This window comes from Betta splendens, chromosome 24, assembly GCF_900634795.4.
Source record: "Betta splendens chromosome 24, fBetSpl5.4, whole genome shotgun sequence".
NCBI classification, from domain to species: domain Eukaryota; kingdom Metazoa; phylum Chordata; class Actinopteri; order Anabantiformes; family Osphronemidae; genus Betta; species Betta splendens.
The window spans coordinates 7984566-8008722 of NC_040901.2; the positions used below are offsets into that span (position 1 = coordinate 7984566).

Below are 24157 nucleotides of genomic sequence, written 5' to 3' on the forward strand. Positions count from 1 at the left end.
TGGCTTTTATTTATTAATCTGAACTGTTACTGGCTCTTTCTAAACCAAGTATCGTTTTACTGGTAACAGAATGAGAGAACGCAGCTTTTAAAGGATAGGAGGTTAAGCACATATTGACGTCTGGGTGAATCATGTAGTTAGAAAAGTTTGAGTTTACCAATAAAACACATGCACGTAAGTCAATATGAGCAAAATCAGCTTATAACATATATTAAAATAATGTATATTGTGCAACATAGACAAACAGTAATGTATCACTGGATACAATTATCACAAGCTGAATACAAAATAAATCACAACAGAGCTAAAAGCAGAGAGACGCAGCACAGAGGTTATTTAGTCAGACTGTCCAACCAAGTGGGGCAGGTAAATGTCAATGTGTGTCGGCACCTTTAAAAGTATTAGTGACAGGTGATATTGCAGGGTTACGTAGAGGCTGCTGTTAAAAAAATTGCAAAGGTGCCTCTTTCGGCGAGCACCGTCACTTGGCGCATTAAAGAAAAAGCAGAGGACATTGAGACACAGCTGTTGGAGAGAATTAATAATTCACCGCGGTATGGCCTCCAGGTTGACGAGTCAACAGGTATTGACATCAATGCACTACTTCTTGTTTATGTGCTATATCTTCATCAGGAGAATACACACAAAGATATGTTGTGTGCACTATCGTTGCCAACTAAAACTACAGCTGCAGAACTATTCAAGTCGCTGAATGATTATATGTCAGGAAAACTAAAATGGTCCTTTTGTGTCGGCATATGCACGAAAGGAGCTGCTGCCATGACTGGACGGCTGTCTGGTTTACCTGCTCGGATCTGCTCGGCGTACTGAATGATGTGGTTAAAGTCATCAACGCCTGTTTAAACAGCTTTGTGAAGAGATGGATGCGGGCCACAAACGCCTCTTTTTATACACAGAGATAAGATGGTTATCCCGAGGGAGATCGCTGGCCAGAGCCGCTGCAGAGATTTCTCTCTGAAAAAGAGTTTCCGCTGGCGCCACACTTCACTGATGAGTAATGGATCGCAAAACTGGCTTACTTGTGCGTCATATTCAACCTGCTCATGGAACGGAACTTGTCACTTCAAGGAATAATGACAACTGTCTTCAAGTTAGCAGATAAAGTAGCCGCATCCAAAGCCAAACTGGATTTGTGGGGACGGCGTGTGAGCAGAGGTGCATTTGGCATGTTTCATACACTGGCGGGGATTTTACATGAGAATGAGCCTGCCTGAGTTTGAGCGCTACTTCCCAACCACAGAACATCCAAGAACTGCCAAGGAATGGATCCGCAACCCATCTGTTCGAGACATCAACTCTGCCGTTGTTCTAGATGAAAGTAATGGCAGAATACCCCGAGATCGCAGCACTGAAAACCCTGTTGCCATTTACGACATTGTATCTGTGTGAAACTGGGTTTTCTGCAGTGACGGCAACCAAAACCAAATTACGGAGTAGACTGGACTTAAGTAGCACACTTAGGGTATCATTGTCTCCCATAACTCCAAGGTGGGAAAACAAGCTCAGGGCTCCCACTGATTCAGTGCTGCTGTGATAAGCGAACATTTTCATGCACTTTGTTTTTGTGTCTTATTTTGAAGGTATGTTGAAACATTATCATAGCGACTAGTGTGTGCATTGTGTTGGGGTAGAAACGATGTTGCTCATGTGATGTTTTGTTGTTGGTGTGGCGTTCGGAGGACACCGCTAATAAAGTTGCACATGATTACACAGTGGATTTAGGTTCATTATTATTACTATAGAGAAAACACAACAGTTTTTAATGCAGATCTTGTCATTTTATTTCGTTTTTATAAGCTACTCCTTTAGATTGAGCCGTGAAAATATTGTCAGACATTAAACCACTGCAGTACAGGACGCAAGACACAGGCACTATTGCACAATAACGCTTAGACAGCTCTAATTGAAAAGTGGAACCATGCTTAAGTTTCATTTGAGGGTCTTTCATAGTATGTCAAGTACATCCATCCATCCATCTTCTACAGCTTAATCCCGTACATGGGGTTGCAGGGGGGCTGGAGCCTATCCCAGCTGGCTATGGGCGAGTGCCGTTCACAAGCCTCAGCTCTGAGGTCAGAATCACACTGTTCAGTTAAGTGTTCAGTAACATGCAACTAGTATCTTTAGCAACTAGTCTTTTACCTGCACACGACACAAAAACACTGTTGCATGTTCCTGAGTGCTGTTGAAGTGTGCACTGGGTGATGGAAAGGAGCTCTTGTTTCCAAAGCAACGCTCCTAGGGGCTCCTGGAGTCAGATTTTACTATCATAATACCTTAAAACTGTGTGTATTTTTCACTCTTAATTTTCACACTCCTCATTGTCAGAATGCATATTAATACTGGCCACATTTCACATTTATCATCATTCCTATCTCACCTAAAGGAACATATTTGGTCTTGAAGGATTATATCTTTTAGAGCAGTAAGACCTAACCTGTAGCCTCCATGTTCAGTATTTTTCACAATTCATACTCATCCTAAAGTATCAAGAGGTGTAAATGTTCAATTTTTACCCTCAGTGAAGTTGTTGATGTTGTTTTCAAAACTTGAGATACTGCTTTAATCCGTTTTATAGGTTTGCTCTTCATTAGGATAACAGAATACTTCACTCAAGGTTCAAATTTACTGCTCAAGCACTTTTACTTAGTATCATTCATTAAACTGAAATTGAAACCCATTTGTGGGGAAGGGTGGTAGCAGTGCCCCCTTCTGGATGAGGTGCAGACCTATTCAGCCTTCCTTCGAGTTTTTTCTGTCGGTTTTAGCGCAATCAGAAAAGTAATTATGTAACAAAAACATCAATAAACACATTTGGCAGGTTGTACAAGGTCATGGTGTGGAATTAATCCTTCTGAAGTCTGCAAACATTATACTGGAGACAAAATGTGAAGATGAGGCCCCGCCTCCTCTGCCTAACCTGACCTCATGTCACTGAAAACGAGTTATTCCAGCACAGGCAGAGGTACTGACGGGGACTAGACACAAACAGAGTCAAACAACAGGAACAGATACTGGGTCATGCACTGCCAGGTAAAACGAGACGCTGGAAAGTGGTGACAACACGCAACAATCTGGCAGAGAAGAAGGTGACTAATAGAGAGAGTATAGCAGAATGAATGACTGATTGATTTCAGCTGGTGAATCATTTGACCTGAGATGTCAAGCAGCAACTAAATGAGACAAAACAGGAAGTAGCAACAAAATAAAACAGGAAGTGGCATGAAACAATGGTCGAGACTACAGATTTATGACAGAGCCCCCCCTTTAGGGCAAATTCCCAGGCGCCCAAAGGAAACCACACAGGGTGGACGTAGGAAGGACTGGAGGAGGGCAAAACACAAAAAACATAACCAGATTAAGATTACAAGAACAAAACACAAGGCAGATGAGGACAATCCAGGAGGCTGGGGGCTCGAGGCGGCCAGAGACAAAGGAGTCAGCGCCACCGTTGCAGCCGAAGGCGGGGCCCCCAGTCCAGCAGCAGAGAGTAGGGTGACCAGTGGAAGTCACTTTGGCCACCAGAAGCGAAAACAGGAGAGCTCAGCCGCAGGTCGACAGCCGAGCGCAGGCCTGGGACAGGAGAGCAGGGCTGAAAGCAGGACCAGGAACTGGTGAAAGGCAACTGGGTGTAGACGGCAGTGCGACGCAGGAACCAGTGAGTCAGGCCGCGCAGAGGCAGAGTAACTTTCAGGAGCCCCGGGGGAAACCTCTGCAGGAAATGGAGTTGAGAGGGGAGCTGACCAGCAGAGGTGCAGCCAACAGGAGCCCCGGGGAGGACACCAGTTGACACTAGAGCAGAGGACACAGGAACAGTAGCCCCCAGGTGCAAGGCAACTACCAAATGAGGATCAGAGTGCTGGACAGGGACCGCCATGTCAGGCTCAGAAGGTGCAGAAGGTGCAAAGGTGCACCAGACATTGGCAGACAAAACCAGGCTAGATGTGGGCGGCCATCTGCCTTGATCGGTTGGGGTGAGGGGATAGAGAGAGAGTAAAAAGCATGGCAACAACAACAAGTAACAACAGAGCACAGGCAGGATGGTTGGTTCCGCCCATCACAGACACAAAGCAAAGAGAAAGCGGGGGAGAAGCATAACTACTGGAGAGAAAGAGAAAAGGTTAGAACAATGATGGGAGGTTATTGGACAAAAGAGGTAGAATGAAACAGAGGAGCTCAGTGTATAAATTCCCCCAGCAGTCTATGTCTATTGAAGCTTAACCACGAGATGGTTCCTGTGACTAACAATCATTGCCAGCGACCTGAACCAGGGAGTTGGTTCCACAGGAGATGAGCTTGGTAGCTAAAAGCTCTGCCTCCCGTTCTACAGTTAAAGACTCTACGAACCACAAGTAGGCCAATGCTCTGTTCTGTTCTGTTAGGAGCATAAGGAACTATGAGGTCTTTAAGATAAGAAGGTACAGTATGAGGTCTATGAGCTCTTTAAAATAAGAAGGAGCTTAATGTCTTCTCCGCACCACCAGGAAAAAAAGGCAGGTGTGGTTGCCTCAGGACTCAGGAGGACTGCAGGGACTTTTTAAGGTTCCTGTAGTATTGTGATAATGACATAAAAAATTAAGTTGTGGATAATCGAATGTGAGTGCATGTTTTTGGTAACCCTGCAGGAGCTATCTTTGGCAGCAAGGCATCAGAAACAAAATTATGGCAGTAATGTAAGATAATTTGTGGAGTAAGATTTTTATGTTCATGACGCCTTGCGCTCATTTGCATCTGAAGAAGAAGCTATTGATGTTCTGCGCAGGACGCCGCAGTGAGAGAGATGACATACAGTATGACCTAGTGGATCCACATTCTGACAATGACATTTGCTCACAGACAACCACTCTCATCACACAAAGGTTTGACAGCACGTTAGGTTCAAGGAGGTTTGAACGTTTCTCAATGTGGCACTCACCAAAGGAGGAGCTCATCTGTGTCATGTTGCACAGTAATTTTTACACTCATCAAACATGGGTAGCTGTTGTGGCTGGCATATGTGTAAGGATTGGTTATTAGCTGCTGACATCAACAATGCAGAATTTGTCAAAATCAAGTGTGTACAGCAAGAAAGCCACTCAAAGAGTTGAAATGTTTTACGTCAAACAAAGAGGTACCTAAGAACAGTCCTTTACTTAAGCTGCAACCTGTCATGGAGGTGTTTTGAGAATAGGTGGTCGGATTGACCAGGCACAGCTTGAAAGCTTTGAGGTCCATCCAGTTATAATTACCCTAGTCATCATCACATTGCAACTTTGCTTGTCTGTCACCATCATGAATCAGTGAAACATTAAGGCAGACATTTTACTGAGGGTGCGATTCATGCAAAGGGCCTGTGGATAGTTGGGGGGAAACGTCTCATCACCAGCTACATTTACAAATGTGTCAAATGCAAAAAGCTGTGAGAAAAAATGGTGCAGCAACATACAGTATTGCTGATCTGCCCATGGAACGTTTGCATGTAGAGCCGCCATTTTCCAATGTGGGACTAGACGTGTTCAGTCAGTGGGAGATCAGAACACGTTTTACCAGGGGAAGTCATGCAAAAGTAAAACGATTGGCAGTTTTATTTACATTCATGTCCACACGTGCCATTCTCAATCTCAAGGAAGGAGACATACACTACCATTCAAAAGTTTTGGGTGACTTAGAAATTTCCTTATTTTTTTCAGAAAGAAAAGCACTGTTTAACTATTTAGAAATATACTTTACACAATGCATGAAACAGTCAGTATTTTTCTTTGGGTCGTGTTTCATTTATGCCCTGTACAAACAAGTGGTTCGAGCTCATAGCACACTTTCCCAGCCACGTCTTCGGGGGTGCTCTCATCCGTGTTGCTCGTATCTTGATTGTTAGATTCTGTATTGCGACTGTTTACAACATGGAAGATGAGACAATTGCAATCACTATGTGACGTCTGACATAATGACCATGCAAACATTAACCTCCTTATCCTGTTCCCCTACCGTCCATCGCTTGGCTTGATTGCTGCTGCGAGCCTGTTTCGAAACTGAATTGTTGTACCTGAAAAAAGAGCAAAGTATCCCTTTGATTTACCTTAGTGAAGTATGGACAAAATGCAGGAGTGTCAATATGCCACCTACCAGCAACACACCATCTATTTCTCCAGACCAGGTATCCTATAACCAGCACTACCAGCAGGACCACAACACCTCCGACAACTCCTCCGACAGTTGAGGATGACGGGGCTGCAGAATAGGTTAAAAGATCATGAAGTAGAGTCGACAGAAGAAAAGAAGCTATGAGCAAAAATGGCTCCTACCCTGTACAGTGACTTGGAGAGTCTTGGAAGGAGCAGAGCAGAATGGCGATGAGGAGATGTTAACATTGTAGACACAGGTGTACTCTCCTTGGTGTTTATAGCCTATCTTCGGAAAGTCAAAGTTGGCCTCACTGAAAATTAAGTGAGTGAACGCCGGCTGAGTTTCACTCATTTGCTTGTCAGACCTCATCAGGTGGAAAACGCCTTTCCCATATGTGGAATGAGTCCAGCAGGTGATGGAGAAGCTGCTTCCCTGGGTGACAGATATCTTGTCTGGGCTGTAGATCATCATGGCCTGAGGAGACGTCAGGGAGATGCTGGGCTTCTCCAGTTTCACTGCACAATAAATGCAGAATGTTATGAAAACGATAAGACCTGGTTGCAGTAGAAGTTCAGCTGGACCAACCTGTGACAGAAAGATTAACAATGTTTCCCTCAGGGTAGGGGATTGATTGAGTGACTTCATTTGGCAGTTTCTTGTGATATTCACAGAAGTACGATCCTGTGTGGTTGAAGTTCACTTTAGAAAAGATGAAGGTAGCAGCTTCATGTTCAGAGAACATCTCCAATTTGGTGGATTCTTGTGTCTTTCTCAGGACAAATGTTCCACCTAAGTGCTCTTTTCCTATAGTGCAGGTGATTTCAACTTTGTTGCCCCAGTTCACCTCCGGACCAGGACTCAAGGTGATCTGGGGCTTGTCTAGAGAACCTGGAATAGATGGAGATTGGTTTGAATTGTTGTGTCAATATCTTAAAAGCCCAGAGTTCAACCATACAATCAGATCAATTCTCTTACCTAAACAGATGACACCAGCATCTTCACTGTGCCCACAGTTATTTGCTCCAAACCCGTGATGCTTGCAGTGCATGAGAGTGGCCTCTTGACCCGAACATTCCACGTCGTCGAGCCATATCGGTCCAGTGCCTTCACCAAAGTAAGCAGACTTGGGAGCAAACACTGCATTGCCACAGCCGAGCTGCTTGCACACCACGTAGGCGTTGCTCATCTCCCACTCATCATCACACACAGTCCCCCACTGGCCTTTATGGAGGATCTCCACTCTGCCGGCGCATTGGCTGAAAGTGCTTATCAAACGGAGCTGTGCTGCATGAGAAACACATACAATTTTCAGAATTGGCATCCACCCAGAGGATATCATCTGTGCATACTCACCAGAACAGAGAACACCAGCGTCGTGTTCATGCCCACATGTTCCCGCTGTGAAACCTTTGACCGAGCATTGCTGCAGAGCCGTCACATTGTCAAAACAGGAATCCTTGGTGTCCACCACTGACCCGCTGCCTTGGCCGAATGCAGCAGCACCGGTTGCATTAACGGCGTGGCCACACTCCAGCAGCTCACACACAACCTCAGCCTTCTTCATGGTCCAGTCTGTGTCACACACAGTTTTCCAGTCCGCACCATGTCGGACCTCTACTCTGCCAGAGCACTCATTCTCATCATTAACCAGCCGCAACTCCAGATTTTCTGCAAGACAAGTAAACTGACTGTGTCATGAAATGACGTCCGGCTTTGGGTTGAAAACCTTAAAGGCTCAATTCACAGACATCGTAATGTCCTACCTGTGCAGACAACACTGGCAGCTGAAGTTATATTGCAAGTTCTGTCTCTGTCTTGTAAAGATCTTTGTGGGCACTGTGACAACGCAACCTCTTGTCCATTACATTCAAATTGTCCGGTTTGCCCAGACATATAGTTGGTACTAATTTTATGAGCTTTTCCACAGTCCAGCTGCCTGCACACCACTTCTGCATCTTTCATATCCCAGGTATCAGAGCACAAAGTGCCCCACTGGCCTTTGTCGTACAGCTCCACTGTTCCAGCACAGCGAGTCGGCCCATTGGATAATTTCACATTGCCTGGAAATCATAGAAGACAGAAGTCCATCATCTGCATATGTCTATATCTGTTTCCTTTTATTGACCTGAATGCTGAGTAAAGTCAAACCTGAACATTGGACTGTTGCATCTTGAATTTGGTCACTGCTGGTTCTGTTGTAGTCTCTGAGTGTGCACTGTGTCAGCAACCTCTCCGCTCCACTGCAGCTAATTTTATACCCCCTCAAATCTCCACTCTCACCAAACAAGCCTGCGGCCTGAACAGGATCGCCACAGTTAATTTCTCGACACACCACTCGGGCTTCGTTCATTCCCCAGTTGAAGTTATACGCTGGTGACCAGTGACCATTGTAGTGGACCTCCACCCGGCCCGAGCAATGGTCAGTGCCATTAAGCATTCGAATGGAATCTGGAAGCAAAGCAGACAGAATCAGCAGCTGAAGAAAACCAAAGTGGGGTTCTATTACTGATATGATGTGAAGCAGTAACATGCGGTCAGGGTAGGCAGGGGATTTATTTCTTTCCATTGATCTTTGTTATACATTTTTTCCTATAATTTCAATTATCTGAACATTTTCCAGAGTAAAAATTGTTAAATCTGCGCATTTCCAGATCTAATATGGTGAGAAAACTGGAAGTGAGGCACCAGCAAGGGGAGCCTCAGGCCTGATGCTGAAACTGTCAGTAAATGGACTGATACAGGCGTAAACCGTTTCTGTTTCACATTTTGTGCCCAGTATAATGTTTGCAGCCTTCAGACGGATTTATTTTACACTTTGTACAACGACTTTGTACATCCTGCCTAATGTGTTTATTGATGTTATTGTGACATAATTACTTTTACTAATAGCGCTAAATCAAAGACAAAAACTCATGAGGGGAGGCTGGACAGGTCTGCACCTCATCCAGAAAGGGGCGTTGTTCCCACCCTTTAATACAGGGTGTCCCCACGATGGGTTTCAATTTTTTAAAAAGACTTACTGAGTGACACTAAGTAAAACAGTTTAACTGCTTGAGAAGTAAATTTGTATTGTATGCATCTAGTATTCTATTCCTAATAAAGAGCAAACCTTAAAAACTGATTAAAGCAGTAAGTTTTAAAAACAACATAAAACTTCACTGAAGGTCAAAATTATATATATATACAGTACACCTCTCTATACCTTAGAATGAGTATGAATTGTGAAAAATACATGGAGGCTACAAGTTAGGTCTTATACTGCTATAAAAGATCAAGTAAGTTCCTTTAGATGAACTAGGAATGATGGTAAAATGCGAAATGTATGCATTACTTATGCATTCTGAGAATTAAATAGTTAAAAATACAGTCTTTTAAGGTATTATGACATGTATTAATTTGTGCCTCACCAGCCATGAACCTCACCGCACACCACTGATGTGAAGGGATGTGATGATACCTGAACATATCACACCAACGTCCTCTCCATGGCCACAGTTACGCTCTCCAAAGGGCCGGTGTTGGCAGTGCACAAGAGATGTCTCATTGCCGGAGCAGTTTACATCATCCAGCCATATCTCTCCTTCACCTTCACCGAAGAACGCTCTGTGTTTGATGGTCTGAGGTGACCCACAGTCCATGGTCCTGCACACCACCTGGGCGTCTCTCATGTCAAAGTCATCGTGGCACACCGTTCCCCACTGGCCGTCATGCAGAATCTCCACCCTGCCGGAGCAGCGGTTTGGGCCATTCACAAGCTTCAGCTCTGAGGACAGGATCACACTGTTCAGTTAACTGTTCAATAACATGCGACTAGCATCTTTGGTGACTAGTATTTTACCTGCACACGACACAAAAACACTGTTGCATGTTCCTGAGTGCTGTTGAAGTGTGCACTGGGCAATGGAGCTCACACTGTCAGAGCATGTGCTCGTATAATTTCCCAGCTCGCTGCTACCAGCGCCAAAGCTCTCTTGGGTTTCTTTGGGAGTGCCACAGTTGAGTTCTTTACACACCATTGCAGCCTCTTTGCTGCTCCAGTTATTTGAACAGATCCTCCCCCATGTATCGTTGTGGAAGACCTCCAGTCTGCCAGAGCACAAGTTGGGTCCATCAAGCAGTCTGACATTTTCTGGAAGATAAAGATAAAGCAGGTGAGCGTGATATTCAAAACTTCTCAAAGTCATCATTGTTATGTTGTTGTGTGTTTTGTTACCTGAGCATATAACACCTGCATCTTCAGAGTGGTCGCAGTCATGTTGTCCGAGGCCTCCATGTGGGCAGTCAGTCAGGCTACTTTCATTACCAATACAGTCAATGTCATCCAACCACATCTGATCCTGACCTGTGCCAAAGTGGGCTTGGTCCTTGACTGCGACCGGGTTCCCGCAATTCATCTGTCGACAAACAACCACTGCATCCTGCATGTCCCATCTGTCGTCACAAACAGTTCCCCACTGTCCGTTGTGGTAGACCTCCACCCGCCCAGAGCATCGATGGGTCCCATTCTTTAGACGGACTGGTTTACTGTCTGTTTGGTTTAAAAGAACAGGTCCAGGTCACGAGTTACTGTAACAAAGTTTCATAGCAAAGGTCCAAACATATGGATCACTTACTTGTACAGAAAACTGTAGCATCAATACAGTCTTCCTTGAATTCTTGAAAGGTGCACTGTGAAAAGGAGCTCTCGTTTCCAAAGCAATTGGTCTTGACTCCAGGCAGGTCATGAGCTTCTCCAAACGTCTGTGCTGCAGTCGCATTGCTAGGAGAACCGCAGTTCAATTCTCTGCACAGTATCTCTGCTTCCTCCTTGCCCCAGTCACTGCTGCACACCCGCCTCCATTGCCAATTGTGGAAGACTTCCACTCTGCCATTACACCGATTGCTTCCGTTGACAACCCTTAAGTTTTCTACAAACACACATACAGTAGTTTGCAACAACAGGTTAGATCTTCATCTGTCCATTATGCGCCAGGCAATCATTTTAGGATTCCGTCTAAATGATTTCAGTTTGTTCTTCTGCAGACACGTACAAGTTCTAGATGCAGGACAAATGCTGCGTTAACAGATTCTCAGCCTCGTTGATCATTTCCCAATTTGAACTGGTGAACTTGGGCAGTTCCACATTCTAAGGTTTAAGTTTGTTTATGTACAGCTTTACCCTTTTACTCAAACACTTCCATTCACAGTAGCAGCTCAGGTTAGCTAAGCCAACACACAACGTAGTAGAAGAAAACTGGACACATTTTGTTCAGAAAATGTCAATAACAGAACATAGGCATGCAACAAAACTCAACTTTTTTTTTCTATCCAGCCTTTACGCTCAGCCGTGTGGCTGTGTCTCCACATTCCGAGGACAATTTCCCTTCATCTCCATCGAAGTATTTCTTTCAAAAAAGGTCTAAAGTGTCCTATGTAGCTGCATAGTGTTTTAAGCAAAGTAAACGGCGGAGATAAGTGAGTGAACTCAGTCTTACCTAAACAGACGACTCCAGCATCTTCGGCATTGACGGAGCAACGCGAAGGCCCAACCAGCGAGATTTCATCACATTTATAGTGGATTTGAAAAATTAGCGAATATTAGTTGCCGCAGGTTTATAGTTTATTAACGGTTTATAGTAAATAACTAACTAACCTGTAAGTGTTGGTAGGATCAGCAGAACTAGAGCAGAAATATCAAAAAGTGCTTACTATGATATTCAACCTGATCACACTTGGATATTTCAGACAGTATGAGGCAGTATATAATAAAATTCATTTAGTCTTTCACACTTTCCATTATAAAATGCACTATTAATCTGAATATGGAATTTAAGTTTTCTCCTGTGTTACCAATAATAAAACTATTTAACTCTATGCAGAAGAAGTAGATTCCTTTAAACTTACCTATGGTTAAATGTAGAACAAGCACTAGTTTTTCAGCAGGAAGGAAACTCATAATGGGTCTTCAGAAATATGCAAAAGCTGCCAAGAGACAGTAAAGATGAAGAAGCACAAACATTTTGACATTTTTTGGGATTCACTAAAAAGTTAAATTCAATAATTGTTGTGAAAAAAAGGAAGCTGTCTGCATTTGGATAGTAAACTAGGCGCATTTTGACAATTAGATCAATCACAGAGCGTAAGAGGCTTTTTCATTTTTGTTGTACACAACATCTACACTGGTGTTTGAAAAAGACATTAAATGTAACAGGAAAACAGATACAGTTTTATAGTAAAGACGTCGATGGTGACAATGATTTGTGATGCAATGCAAAGATCAGGAGGAGAAAACCACGAACGAGGAATGCACAGATAAAAGCAACGTTGTTACCGACAAACCTCTCTCCTTCCTACTATGCTTTTCATTTACAGATCTCTTTGCTAGTTTTCAAGAAAACAGCCTCAATGATACGTCACTTAACCAGTTTATTAAATAATAAGATCCTAAAATACTGTATCTGCCATGAATATGATGTTGATGATGATGCAGTTTCTTGATTTTTGCACCTCACCTGAATAAGATCCAGTAGATATCAGTCCAGTGAGATTTCTTTTTTCTTTCTGACTGGAACCATTACTCACACGCCCTCATAGTTTTAGACTGTGCACACTTCCTGTTGCAAAACCCCAATCCATTGACAGCATCACCACCAACCATCACTAACATAATAAGTTGGTGATTGGTGTTTGCGTAAGAAAAGGAAGTTTGTACCAGGAGGATAGTAGATTACACCAGATTTTCTTTGTAATTATTTATAATTAAAAAGTAAATTAGTTTGCAAACTGTGCTTTTTAATTCTTTTTAACTATTCCTTTAATTTCTATTTTATTTATAGAATTACAGTATTAGGATGTACCCTACGTGCTGTTGCCTAACTTAAGTGTCCATTCAGCATTTTAAATTGCCTGGCACAGCCAAACGTTTGTACAGATATCTGATTTCCTAATTTGCTGCTTGTTGGTTATGGTGTTTGCGTAATAAAATAAAGTTTGTACCAGGATAGTAAATTATACCAGATTTTCTAAGAAGTCTAAGTATTTATAATTAAAAAGTAAATTAGTTTGCAAACTGTGCTTTTTACTTCTTTTTAACTATTGTTTTATTTTACAGAATTACAGTACTAGGATGTACCCTTTGTGCTGTTGCCGAACTTAATTGTCCACTCAGCATTTTAAATTGTCTAGCACAGCCAAACGTTTGTACAGATAACTGATTTCATAATTTGCTGCTTGTATGCCCTTTTAAAACTTCCTCTTTGTTCTATTGGTTCATCACAGTAACACATAAATAACCTTTATTTTTTATCAGTCATGGCTTTAATTTATTAATCTGAACTGTTACTGGCTCTTTCTAAACCAACTATCGTTGTACTGGTAACAGAATGAGAGAATGCAGCTTTTAAAGGACAGGAGGTTAAGCACATATTGACATCTGGGTGAATCATGTAGCTAGAAAAGTTTGAGTTTACCAATAAAACACATGCACGTGAGTCAATATGAGGCAAATCAGCTTATAATACAAATTTAACTTAAATGTGCTTTGTGCAACATAGACAAACAGTAATGTATCAATGGATACAATTCTCACAAGCTGAATACAAAATTAACCACAATAAATCACACTAGAGCTAAAAGCAGACACAGCACAGAGGTTATTTAGTCAGGTTGTCCAACCAAGTATGCACTGACACAAATTCATAAAAAACATCATAAGACTTGATAATAAATGAGGACAGAAGTAGACAAAATAGAAATGTTGTCAGAACCAGTGGTGGGTTTTTTCCATGCTGAACGAAGAGAAGCTTGTTAGGATTGAGCAAACACACAGTACAGGACGCAAGATACAGGCACTATTACATCAGTGTTGTTTACAAGAAAGCTGAGACAGCACGGAATGAAAAGTGGAACAATGGTTAAGTTCATTACCTCAGCTTGAGAAATAACTGGTAAAGTTTAAAGTTTGAGTTGGAGGTGGACTGTACTGTAAATATTTGACCAGGTATTAACCAATCTTGTCCTTTAGTCAAACCATGTTGGCAGTGGAACAGCGTGTTTCATTAAACAGTGGTGGCACTAATACTGTATGTTAAAGGTTGGCAATTGGTCTCATGTGATGTCACCGCTGGTGCGGCCAAAGCGGCCTGCAGGCCCATTCAAGCACTGGCTGGGCCTCCAGCTGCTCAGGTTACATACAGTACATGCCCCTTCACTTACAGAAACAGGCCTTCGTTATCAGACGCCACACACACGCTACTAAGGCACAATACATGTGTGTATTCAGCCGACACGAGCTGCTACATTTTCTTCAAGCCTTCACAGCGTCGACTGTTTGCTACTGCATTTTTCTGTCACAGTGAGTTGGAAAGGAAGGAAACAAATATTTGCCCCTTAAAGTTCTTCGGGCCTCACGAGAAGCAAATACTCGGGGACTAAAGTGATGGTAGAATGTTGTTTTTATAGTCAGAAGAGGTCATGGACGTTTGGCAAAATGCGGTCATCAAAGCAGGAGGATCAACGGAACATGGGAAGCAAGTGATGCAGTTGTTATCCTCATGTGAAAGGTCTCCTGGATGGTGCAACCCTGCAGTTTGATCTATGACTCAGAATCCTGGAAAGAAGATAACAAACAATAAAAATGTTTCATGTCTACTTATCAAATAAACCCAGGAGCCAAATGCGTCTGTTGATGTACACTGACATTGACAGTAATCAGATCTGCTTTAACTGAGATATCCAATCAACCTCCAGATGAGAAACTGGAAAACCATGTCCAAGCAGGAAAATCAAATACTCAGCAGGGATGAATGGAATAAGTGTGTGTGTGTGTGTGTGTGTGTGTTTACTTTTACTGAAGGGTGGGCGTCGAGCCCAAGGAATGCAAACACAGTGTTGTTCTCTTTTGACTGGAAGAAGTCTTCATAGTTCTAAGTGGGAGGACAAGAGAAGGAGGATGTTTAATGTTACATAAGCGCTACTTAATTAGAAAACCTTTGTAAGCAGCCTTTCTGCTGCGTTTGAACGGGATTCAGAGGAGTATTGCTGTATGGCCTGGGCCGGTGAGAGTGATGGCAGGGCGATCTGATAATCTTCCCTAGCCATGAAACTGGATTACGCCAGGATTACAGAGTGACCGCTCTGGACGTCACAAACGGACAAGCTCCGACTGATCATACACGTCCGCTGGCACGGGAGCTCAGCCTTGTGCTGACTTATACATTAGACTGCTCTGACATTAGAAACGCAGGCCCATTAGAAACGTACCCCACAGTAACGGTCCTCGTTGAAGATCTGCGGAGGCAATGGGTTGCCTTTCTCTGGCAGCTTGTCTCTGGGGATGTTGCGGTACATCCACAGCCTCTGTTCCTCCAGCATGGTGATGTCTACTTCCTGGAAGCTGACTCGATTGGCCTCCAGGAAACCCACCACCTCCTGCTGATGCTTCTTTACCTTTAGAACAGATGAAAATGAATAAAAGAAATAAATGATATGGTTTTATAATACTGATCTCCATGGTTTATACTTGTTAAATGAAAGTGGAAGCTTCCCTATGTCGCTTTATTGGCCAAGATACTGGGGGGTAGTAAGATGATACCCATCAGACCAGAGCAACATACACACAGCACTGCAGGCATGAAGTGTGCAATGACTGTGCAGTTAATAGCAGCATTAACAAAAGACTATTGATTAGAGAAGATTAAGTTTGCAATCATAAAGCTGACATCAGCGTTTTACAGTCTGTCTAATGTCTTATGTGCTGTCTCATCGCCATGTTAACCTTCATTATGACAATGGCTATACAGTACATGTCGTTAGCATCACAAAAGGAGGATTACACAGCATGGATGAATACGATAGGGCTTAAACACTATTGTTAATTATCCAGTGACCTGTGTTTGATGGAGAATCAAATGAAAAGAGATGCTGAGGGCCACAATGAGGCTATTGTTTCATTATCAACACAGAGAGGTACTGTCTGCTATAAACACACACCCAAACAAGTCTGTCTGTTCTTGTCAACGGTTACAACGCAATACTTCTGTTACTGTTGTTTACTGCTTTACTTAAACAGTGGATGACGACGCACCTCAGAAGTGAATTACATTCACATGAGCTCAACTCTGGCCCCAGTGGTGAACCTATTCCAGTGTGCAAGGCCAAGCAGAAATAGCATCCTTTTTCCCCCAACAAAATAAGTATATGTATATTTGTGCCGTTACTTAAGACTTTAAGCATTCAAGCAAAGACTGCTGATTGATGCTTATCTACTCAGTATGCGCTGGGCTCTGAGGCATGTGCGTGTTGTTTCCAGACACACCAACAGACCTGCAGATTAGTGACTTTCATTGTTGATCATTACACACACATGACGTTCTCTTAGTACGCCGACTTAAACCCCTCATGTATTCAGATTAGGCTCAGCTGTGCGATTCTTCTGCTCAGCTCCTCCCTGAGGTTACCAAAGGGTTGAGCACATTTAAAGGAGAAGCTCTCTGATGTTCACTTTTACAATGACACCGATATTTGGATTCAAAAAAATGGGACTTGGTCTTAAGGTAAAACTGAAAACAATGTGTTTGAAGCTTGAACCTTTTCATCTCCTGGTCACACAACATAAATCTTCTTGTGCTGTTTACTAATCTGTGACATTTATACACACTCTAATTTCATTCCACTAGTCAGATCACAGTTAATATATAACCTACCAATAGTATATACACTGCATGCAAATGGACCTTGTTTACCCACCTAACACGCACTTTGCCTTTCTGCCTATTAGAGAAGATAAGATTTAGAGGAATGTAGTGTTTTATTGAGCCTGTAGAACCACAGGTGGGGCTGAAAGCTAAATACATCTGACTTTAATGTAAGCATCGACCTAAGCAGTGGATCCATTAATCTAATGAACTGTGCATCTTAGTCACAGAGTAGCTTTCGTGCCTGTAACACATGCTGATACTTTACAGCTGGTGACCCGTGCAGTAAATAAACGTTACATAATTAAAAACGCGCCACCGAACTGCGAGCATTCACATTCACACCAGTGTTGTCACATGCATGTTTCAATTAAATGTCAAACACATCTAAGTGAGTGCAATAAAACGCTCACCGCGACGGAGCCGGTTGAGGAAGCGACGTAGACCCTGATGACCATTCTAACCTCCGATTGATGTGGCACTCGACGGGAAACGGCGATGGCAGCGAGAGCCGCCTGCTGCTCAAATCACAGACTTTAAAGTGCAGACGGCTTCAGATGAGAGACTCTCCAGCGAGCAAGGTGTGCCATGATAATACGACAGCGCGCGCGCGCTCCTGACTGGACGAGGCGCTCCGTCGCTGTGCTCGCCGCACGGAGACCGGGACGAAAACAAAACTCTGGACTTCCGCTGGCACCTTCAAAATAAACACAAACTCACAACACAGTATTTGCTGCTCTATATAGTATTATGTAGCTTGATTTTGTTACTCAAAAGTAAACATTTGTATTGAAGAAAGCAAAAATGTAAATATGTTTTAACTATGTAGACTACGTTATTTATAGCGAGCCCGAAGAAGATGTACACTTCAAATTGAAATTGCGATGTTCTGCAGACGTTAGAATATCATTTTAACAATTTATTTTGAAATAAACACTGCTTCCTGCGAAGGTGTGGTAAACGTAGTTTACGCATTCCTTCTGCCCTGCTTTTTCTTTACTTGTTCCTTCGCTTTGCTTGGGATTGTAGTTTATGCTTTGTATTATTTAATCTATTCGTTCCTTTTTAAACACGTATGTTTTTGTTCTATATTAATATAATCACACATAATTTCAAATGTTTCCCCATAATTTTCTTTCTCTATAACTTTTCCATTATCATCTCGCAGCTACTGCAGCGCCGCCCAGCGGCATGGTATGGTATGGCTGGTGGAGCTACGGTTGCCATGGTGAAGTGTCAGCGGCTGAGCTGGAGCGACCGTCAAGGCGTAGGCTGAAAACGGTATCTTAACGACACTGCGCGGTAGGATTACTTCTTTTTCGTCTCGCTTCGATGGTGATAAATACAGAGGCACGCGGTTAAAAGCTTGTGCTTTTCCCAAAAAAGTTCAGGACACTCACGGCACGCCTGTGTAGACGTAACGTTAGGTAATAATAGAGTAGCTGAAGTTCGGGTTAGCTTGCTAGCTAGCAGCTAGTTCAAGCTGTGTACCCAAAATAGCAAGTTACTCGTAAGAAATAAGCGCGTAAAGGTAACGCAAACAGACGGTGGGAGTGATGAGAGGAGTCTCCGGCTCCTGCCTGTTGATAGTAGCTTCTAGTTGCCACGCTAGCATTTTTGGCAGTAAGCTAGCAGTCGTTTACCGTTACGTTACAGTTCTGCTAAATACTCTTCATAGGCGTCTTACGCGTCTTGTCATTGTTGGTATGTTTAGCCTCGTCTGCCTCTGTGAATGTGAACGTGTGGTTTGGTGTAAGAAGCTACTGTAGAGACTAGGGTGTGTTGCTCTTCTTTGACAGGTAGTGTGCAAACAATGTGACTTAACGCATTGTGTCAACAACAGAGGGCTCAGAGACTTTAATCTGTGTGTGTGTGTGTGTGTGTGTGTGTGTGTGTGTGTGTGTGTGTGTGTGTGTGTGTGTGTGTGTGTGCGTGCGTGCGTGCGTGCGTGCGTGCGTGCGTGCGTGCGTGTGTGCGTGCGTGTGCGTGTGTGAGCCGTAAATACATACAGTTGTAGCGTCAAACTTTTTATATTGATCTTATCATACATGTTGTTGTTGTTTCCGATTCCTTTCAACAAACAGTTTAATTAAAAGCACAATGACACGCAGTACTGATTACAAGCAGAGGACGCAGCAAAGACAATGAGACGACTGGGGAAATGATTGTGGTGAGTATAAACTCTGTGTTCCTAAATATAGCATGAGTATAATTCATCAGCGCTATTTAGCTAAAGAAATTGTGTTCAGGCTTAGCCTTACTTGATCTATGCACAACCTCTGCCCGTTTATAGCGATGGGACTGTGTGTACTGTGTGTATGTAGTAAGTGTTGTCATAGATACAGACCCATCAAGTGATCCTATTATTGTCAGGACTGATGAAAGAAGATGTCAGATGTCAGCATGATCTTTACACTCCATTCACACGAATATGATTCAGCCCGCCTGCCTTTACTGTTAGCTTTGAACTATGTGTTTGATATTATGAGTTTTAGATGAAGCTGTGTCTAATTAAATAAAATAAGTAATTTTATAGCACAGCATTTTCATGCATGGAGAGTATTTGTGCATCTTATTGTAGTCAAATGTGATGTTTTATATGTCAGGGTTAATAAGTCACCAAAGGTAGACAGGGCTAGTATTTTGTATGTAACAGCACTGGTGTGGCATAAAGATATCATACATCATTAGCTCCCATGGAAAATTCCACCTCCTGTGTATTGTTGCTAAGTGACCAAGATACACAATACAGAATACCTAAGACAAACTATTTGACCTAGCTCTGTGGTACAGTTTTGAATAAATTTTGAGTATTTCTATCTGAATATAGAAGTTGAGGTCAGTTGTTGTCAGTGTTGTTGTATGATCTACAGTGTCTTTCCCACTGCTTGTGTTTAAATTTACACATTTTTTCCCAGTGATAAGTGACAACATGGAATCTGAACTCGCTTCTGACCTGTACCATGATAACCGAGACGTGGATCTCAGTCGTCAGTCTTTCCGGAGTTCAAGGAAAGACTCTCCAGTGTCATCCTTGCGACAACACAAAACGAACCATCAGGACAAGAATCAGGATGAAGTCAAAAAAGACAACAATGTTGAAAGTAGATCAAAGACTCGTACCCGGAGATCAGATCCCGATCGGGACCACGTATCTGATGGCGAGGGACAGCAAAGTAGTGGATCTTTTTATTCAGAGGACTATGAGAATGACTCTCCAGACCGCTCACTCTCGCCATATTCACATTCCCAAACTCCATCCCCTACTCCTCTAAGAGAGGCCCGGAAAAAGAGAAGTTCTAGCAGTTCTCTTTATAAGACAGGTATGTTTAGTAGAGCTAGATGAATACTTGTGAAATACCTTTACTGTCCAGATGGTGGCAGTGTAAGGCAGATTGTTATCATATAGTTCCTTTTATAATATTATTAATTAAACCTATACTATTTACTTTTTATTATCTTGTAGGTGGTGTGAGTCGGCGGGGTATGTCCCGCCCACAGCGTCCAGGTGGCCAACGACTGACACAGCAGCATCGCAGAGGAGTACAGTCACAAAGCAAAGACTCCACACCAGCTAAAGACCTGGACCTAGTGACTAAGCGGATGCTTTCCGTCCGCCTGCTTAAGATCAACGAGCTTCGGAATTCTCTTGCTGAACTGCAACAGCGCACTGATGAGCTGCAGAAGGAAAATCGAATTCTCAGACAGGTAGATAAGAGCCAAGTTAAAGTTTAAAGTTTAGGTTGGTTGTATGAGCCAAGTCTTCTCTACGAAGTATAGTATACGTTAGAGGTCAATACTAGTGTGCAGGATAAAACATTTCCTCCTCCCTCTAACTCCTCTTGTGTGCTGCAGCTTCAGGTGCGTCAAGAGAAAGCCCTGCAGCGATATGATGACACAGAAAGTGAGATTTCCCAGCTGCTGTCGCGCCACAACAATGAGACCCATGTGCTGCGTGAACGACTCAGGCGCAGTCAGGAGCGGGAGCGGGCAGCTGAACGGCGTTTAAAAGACAGCGAGGAGCAGCTGCAGAGAAGTCAGGCAACCATCACCCGGTTAAAGAAGCTGGTTGACCAGCGAGAGTTAGGAACTAGGGATGAGCTAAACCGCAGACTGGAGGAAGAGAAGGCACGAGCCCAAGAGGCAGAGCACAAAATTAAGGTACATTTAATGCTCATCCTGCTTTTGTTTTTTTGTTTTGGCACATGGTTTGTGGCATAGTCACACAAATGCATTTTTCCCAATTTCATTCTGTCGAAGGACCTGGAGCGTGGCATGGAACTGAGCAACAGCAGCTACCAGCGACAGCTGGCTGCAGAAAAGAAGAAGACCATCGGTTCCCAGGAGGAGATCAGGGTCCTGCAGGAAGAGCTAGAAAGACTGGCCAATAAACTGAAGGTACATACACACAAACCACACTTTAAATAGCCATTGGAACATATTTCTTCTGTTATGTGCATAAGAAGCATCTGAATTATTGTATCCAATTTTCATTTTAATAATTTAACTTCCTATTAGGAAAAGGAGAGAGAACTAGATACCAAGAACATCTATGCCAATCGCATAGTCAAAGGGTCACAAAGAAAAGATACTGACAGCTACACAAAGAGAAAAGGTGAGGCCTAACTGAACATTTTGGAGTCAGTGAAATGCTAAATTTACTGCCTTTTCCTATTGGCTGTAGTATACAGAATGAACAAATAGTATGAGTAGGAATGAATGCTATTAAAGGTCATTTAACATCTATACAGGAAATTCTTCTTTTGGGCATGAATTACACAAAATCTGAAGTACTCTAATCTGAAAACTGTTGCTTCATGTTAGTATCCAGTAGGAACAGTACCAAGGCAGTGCAGACTGAGGACAGGACGTCTAGTCTGGATTTCCCCACACCTCCTCCTGCCATCACTGATGCCAACGAGTACAGTGAACAGCCATCTGATGAATACCTGTCACTCAAAGTAAGGGCCGATCACTCCACTTTGTCCAATTACATATACATTTTTAGGTTTGATGCAGTCTGTTAGTATTTTAGTGTTCGGTGTCTTTCTTATTCTGTGCGCAATTCTCTAAAACCAATTACTGTAAACAGGAGCTTAACAAAGGGGACATGAAGGCAGAAACCGAAGACAGGCGTCAAAACTGGGAACCGCAGAAAATCAGAGAGAGAGAAAAAAGAGACAGGGAGATTGAGGTAGTGAAGGAAAACAAGTTTGACAAAGACGAGAAACTGCATCTGAATGTACTTGAAGAGAAGCCAAAGAGACTTGGAGATGGTAAGAAATAACATACACAGTACACATGTAATGGCTAATGTGGCACAGTTTTTTCATCACTGAAATTAGCTAAATTACTAATTAATTAAAAATAACACAATTCAAACAATTCAAACACTGTGTCCACAGGGTGGGAGAAAGAAATGGGAGAAGAATACAAGAGGAAAACGAGTTATTTGATTAAACAAAAGGATGAAGAAAACAAAAAGAAACATAATCGCGTCCAGGAGGAGGTAGAGAGGTGGAACCAGGAAGCTCTGACCAATCAGCAAGCAGCGGAGGAAGCCCGTCGTAAAAAAGAAAAGATGCTGGCTAAGATGCTCGAAATAGACCGACAAAACCAGGGAGTCCAGGACTCCACGCATGCTGAGTCAGCTCCTCCTGAGGCCATTAGAAGCACTGGTGACCGTTTCTCTCCACGTCCCCCCGAGCAGAGGCATCATAACTCTCCCATTTTCAACCTCACTGAATCAGGGGAGTCAGACGCTTTGCGTAATGGGGCAGGAAGCAGGGAAGGTGGAAGAAGGAGACCAGAAGGTGGAGCCATTACCACAATGGGAAGGAGGCTACTTCGCACTCAGACCTCCAGTGACGACTTGGCGTTTGGAAGCTACGCACCCTCTTTTGGAAATCCAGCTTCACGAGGTTCCTCTGGTTTCCCTCCAACTCCGCCCAAAGAGAACAAAGAATCTGCATTAGAAGCAATAGGTGTTTTAAGCCTAAGAGGGATGGAGGCCGAGGTGGAAAAGGAGGCAGAAAAAGGTGGAAGCGACAGGAAGACAAACCTGATGCAGCAGCTGTTTGGTGCCCTGGCCAAGCCTGCTAGCGACAGCATGAACCCCTCCAGTAAAATGGAGGTGCTCAGCAGTCCTCCAACTACAAATGGACTACGTTCAAGAAGGGACGGACTGTTCGACTTGAACTCAGGCTCCTCCACTCCTCCTGCCTCCTCTCTAAGTACCCTACACGTAGCAGACAGCAGACCCGCCGTCCGGGCCATCGCCTCGTTCGACGATGACATAGAGGAGCTGACTTTATGACAGGAACTGAGACCACAGGTTGTCAGTCTCTCAAAATAAGGTGACAAGTAAAAGCTGATATTTCACCTAACCTGTTATTGTACATGACATGATGTTGTTTTCGATCATTCAGTTCAGATGATTTTCACCCTGTGGTCGACTGGTTACAGGACTCTTCAGAATTGTTTTATGTTGTTTTTACGTTGCACTTTTAAAGCATTGTTTTCTGACAGAATGTGAGTCTCTGTTTATTTGATTCCTATACCTCATCCAGTGAACACAAACCAATTATTAAACTGATGTTAGATGTAAATGACTTTTTTATGCACTTCACATTGTAGCATTTTGCCATAAGTTGTATGATAATAGTTTTGGAAGTTTTAGTTGCTGGTTGGTTGGAGACCCTGTGAATTTGTGCATGTATTTATGAACAAAATATTCTTTAAGTGAACCTGAGTCCATTCCAAAACAAGGTACATGTAATGGATTTGACAGTCTTTGGTGACAACTGACTTAGTTTTGATTTGTTCTAAAAGCGTTATGAAAATAGTGCACTGTTAATAATAGTGCTTCTAATTCCATTCTTGTAGTAAAATGTCACATAGTTATTGCCATGTTAATATTATCTTCCATAACCTCCGTAATACTATGTTCAGAGTGGCAATTTTGCTATTTAAGAAGAAAGTCATAAAGCTGTTAATGAGAGGACGGACAGAAACCCAGCTGCACTTATGCTTCTCTCTTTGCAGTAGCTGCCACGGTTTATCAATATTGAACTAAATAGATAAAATGTTCATTTTAATTTCTTTTTAATTGTTTGTATTTGTTCAACTCGTTTAATGTTTGATTTTTGACCCGGTTTTGTATTTGTTCTTTCACAATTTCTTAGTCCCTTGAGGTAAATGTTTTAATATGAAACGTTTTGTGGTAAATAAATCAGCTTTAATGTTTTTTGTATTGTGTTTTGTAGCTGTACGGCTGAATAAGTTTATGTATTTCGTCGAAAATACATGTGAGGAGTGACGCTAAAGCCGGTTCTGATAGGGATTCCTGGGAGGTCTCCAGG

At 42.8% G+C, this 24157-nt stretch overlaps 3 protein-coding genes across 5 annotated transcripts; 1 reads left to right on the forward strand and 2 right to left on the reverse strand.

The window, feature by feature from the left end:
* Window positions 1-5570: 5570 nt before the first annotated feature.
* Window positions 5571-13444, reverse strand: LOC114849265 (deleted in malignant brain tumors 1 protein-like). 2 transcript variants are annotated; one of them, XM_029140492.3, is made up of 17 exons: window positions 12615-13444; window positions 12007-12084; window positions 11756-11782; window positions 11598-11618; window positions 10737-11030; window positions 10337-10651; window positions 9962-10252; window positions 9581-9886; window positions 8272-8571; window positions 7887-8183; window positions 7477-7791; window positions 7099-7407; window positions 6709-7011; window positions 6303-6638; window positions 6124-6228; window positions 5986-6043; window positions 5571-5889 (listed from the first exon to the last, which is right to left on the reverse strand). In XM_029140492.3, the coding sequence occupies exons 2-17, from the start codon at window positions 12056-12058 to the stop codon at window positions 5772-5774; spliced, it is 3447 nt and encodes a 1148-aa protein (XP_028996325.1). In that variant the 5' UTR covers window positions 12059-12084; window positions 12615-13444; the 3' UTR covers window positions 5571-5771. The 2 variants fall into 2 exon arrangements, with proteins under 2 accessions (XP_028996325.1, XP_055362534.1); XM_055506559.1 differs by having other exon boundaries at window positions 7099-7791.
* A 149-nt stretch (window positions 13445-13593) lies between these two features.
* On the reverse strand, window positions 13594-17487 carry sh3bgrl2 (SH3 domain binding glutamate-rich protein like 2). Its single transcript, XM_029140515.3, has 4 exons — window positions 17210-17487; window positions 15364-15549; window positions 14946-15026; window positions 13594-14710 (listed from the first exon to the last, which is right to left on the reverse strand). Exons 1-4 carry the CDS (start codon window positions 17252-17254, stop codon window positions 14696-14698), a joined length of 327 nt encoding a protein of 108 aa, XP_028996348.1. The 5' UTR covers window positions 17255-17487; the 3' UTR covers window positions 13594-14695.
* A 473-nt stretch (window positions 17488-17960) lies between these two features.
* On the forward strand, window positions 17961-24041 carry lca5 (lebercilin LCA5). 2 transcript variants are annotated; one of them, XM_029140493.2, is made up of 10 exons: window positions 17961-18098; window positions 18881-18966; window positions 19715-20119; window positions 20263-20504; window positions 20652-20957; window positions 21057-21194; window positions 21315-21411; window positions 21621-21757; window positions 21889-22072; window positions 22202-24041. In XM_029140493.2, the coding sequence occupies exons 3-10, from the start codon at window positions 19729-19731 to the stop codon at window positions 23110-23112; spliced, it is 2406 nt and encodes an 801-aa protein (XP_028996326.1). In that variant the 5' UTR covers window positions 17961-18098; window positions 18881-18966; window positions 19715-19728; the 3' UTR covers window positions 23113-24041. The 2 variants fall into 2 exon arrangements, with proteins under 2 accessions (XP_028996326.1, XP_040925429.1); XM_041069495.2 differs by having other exon boundaries at window positions 17997-18098; window positions 18893-18966.
* Window positions 24042-24157: the final 116 nt, after the last annotated feature.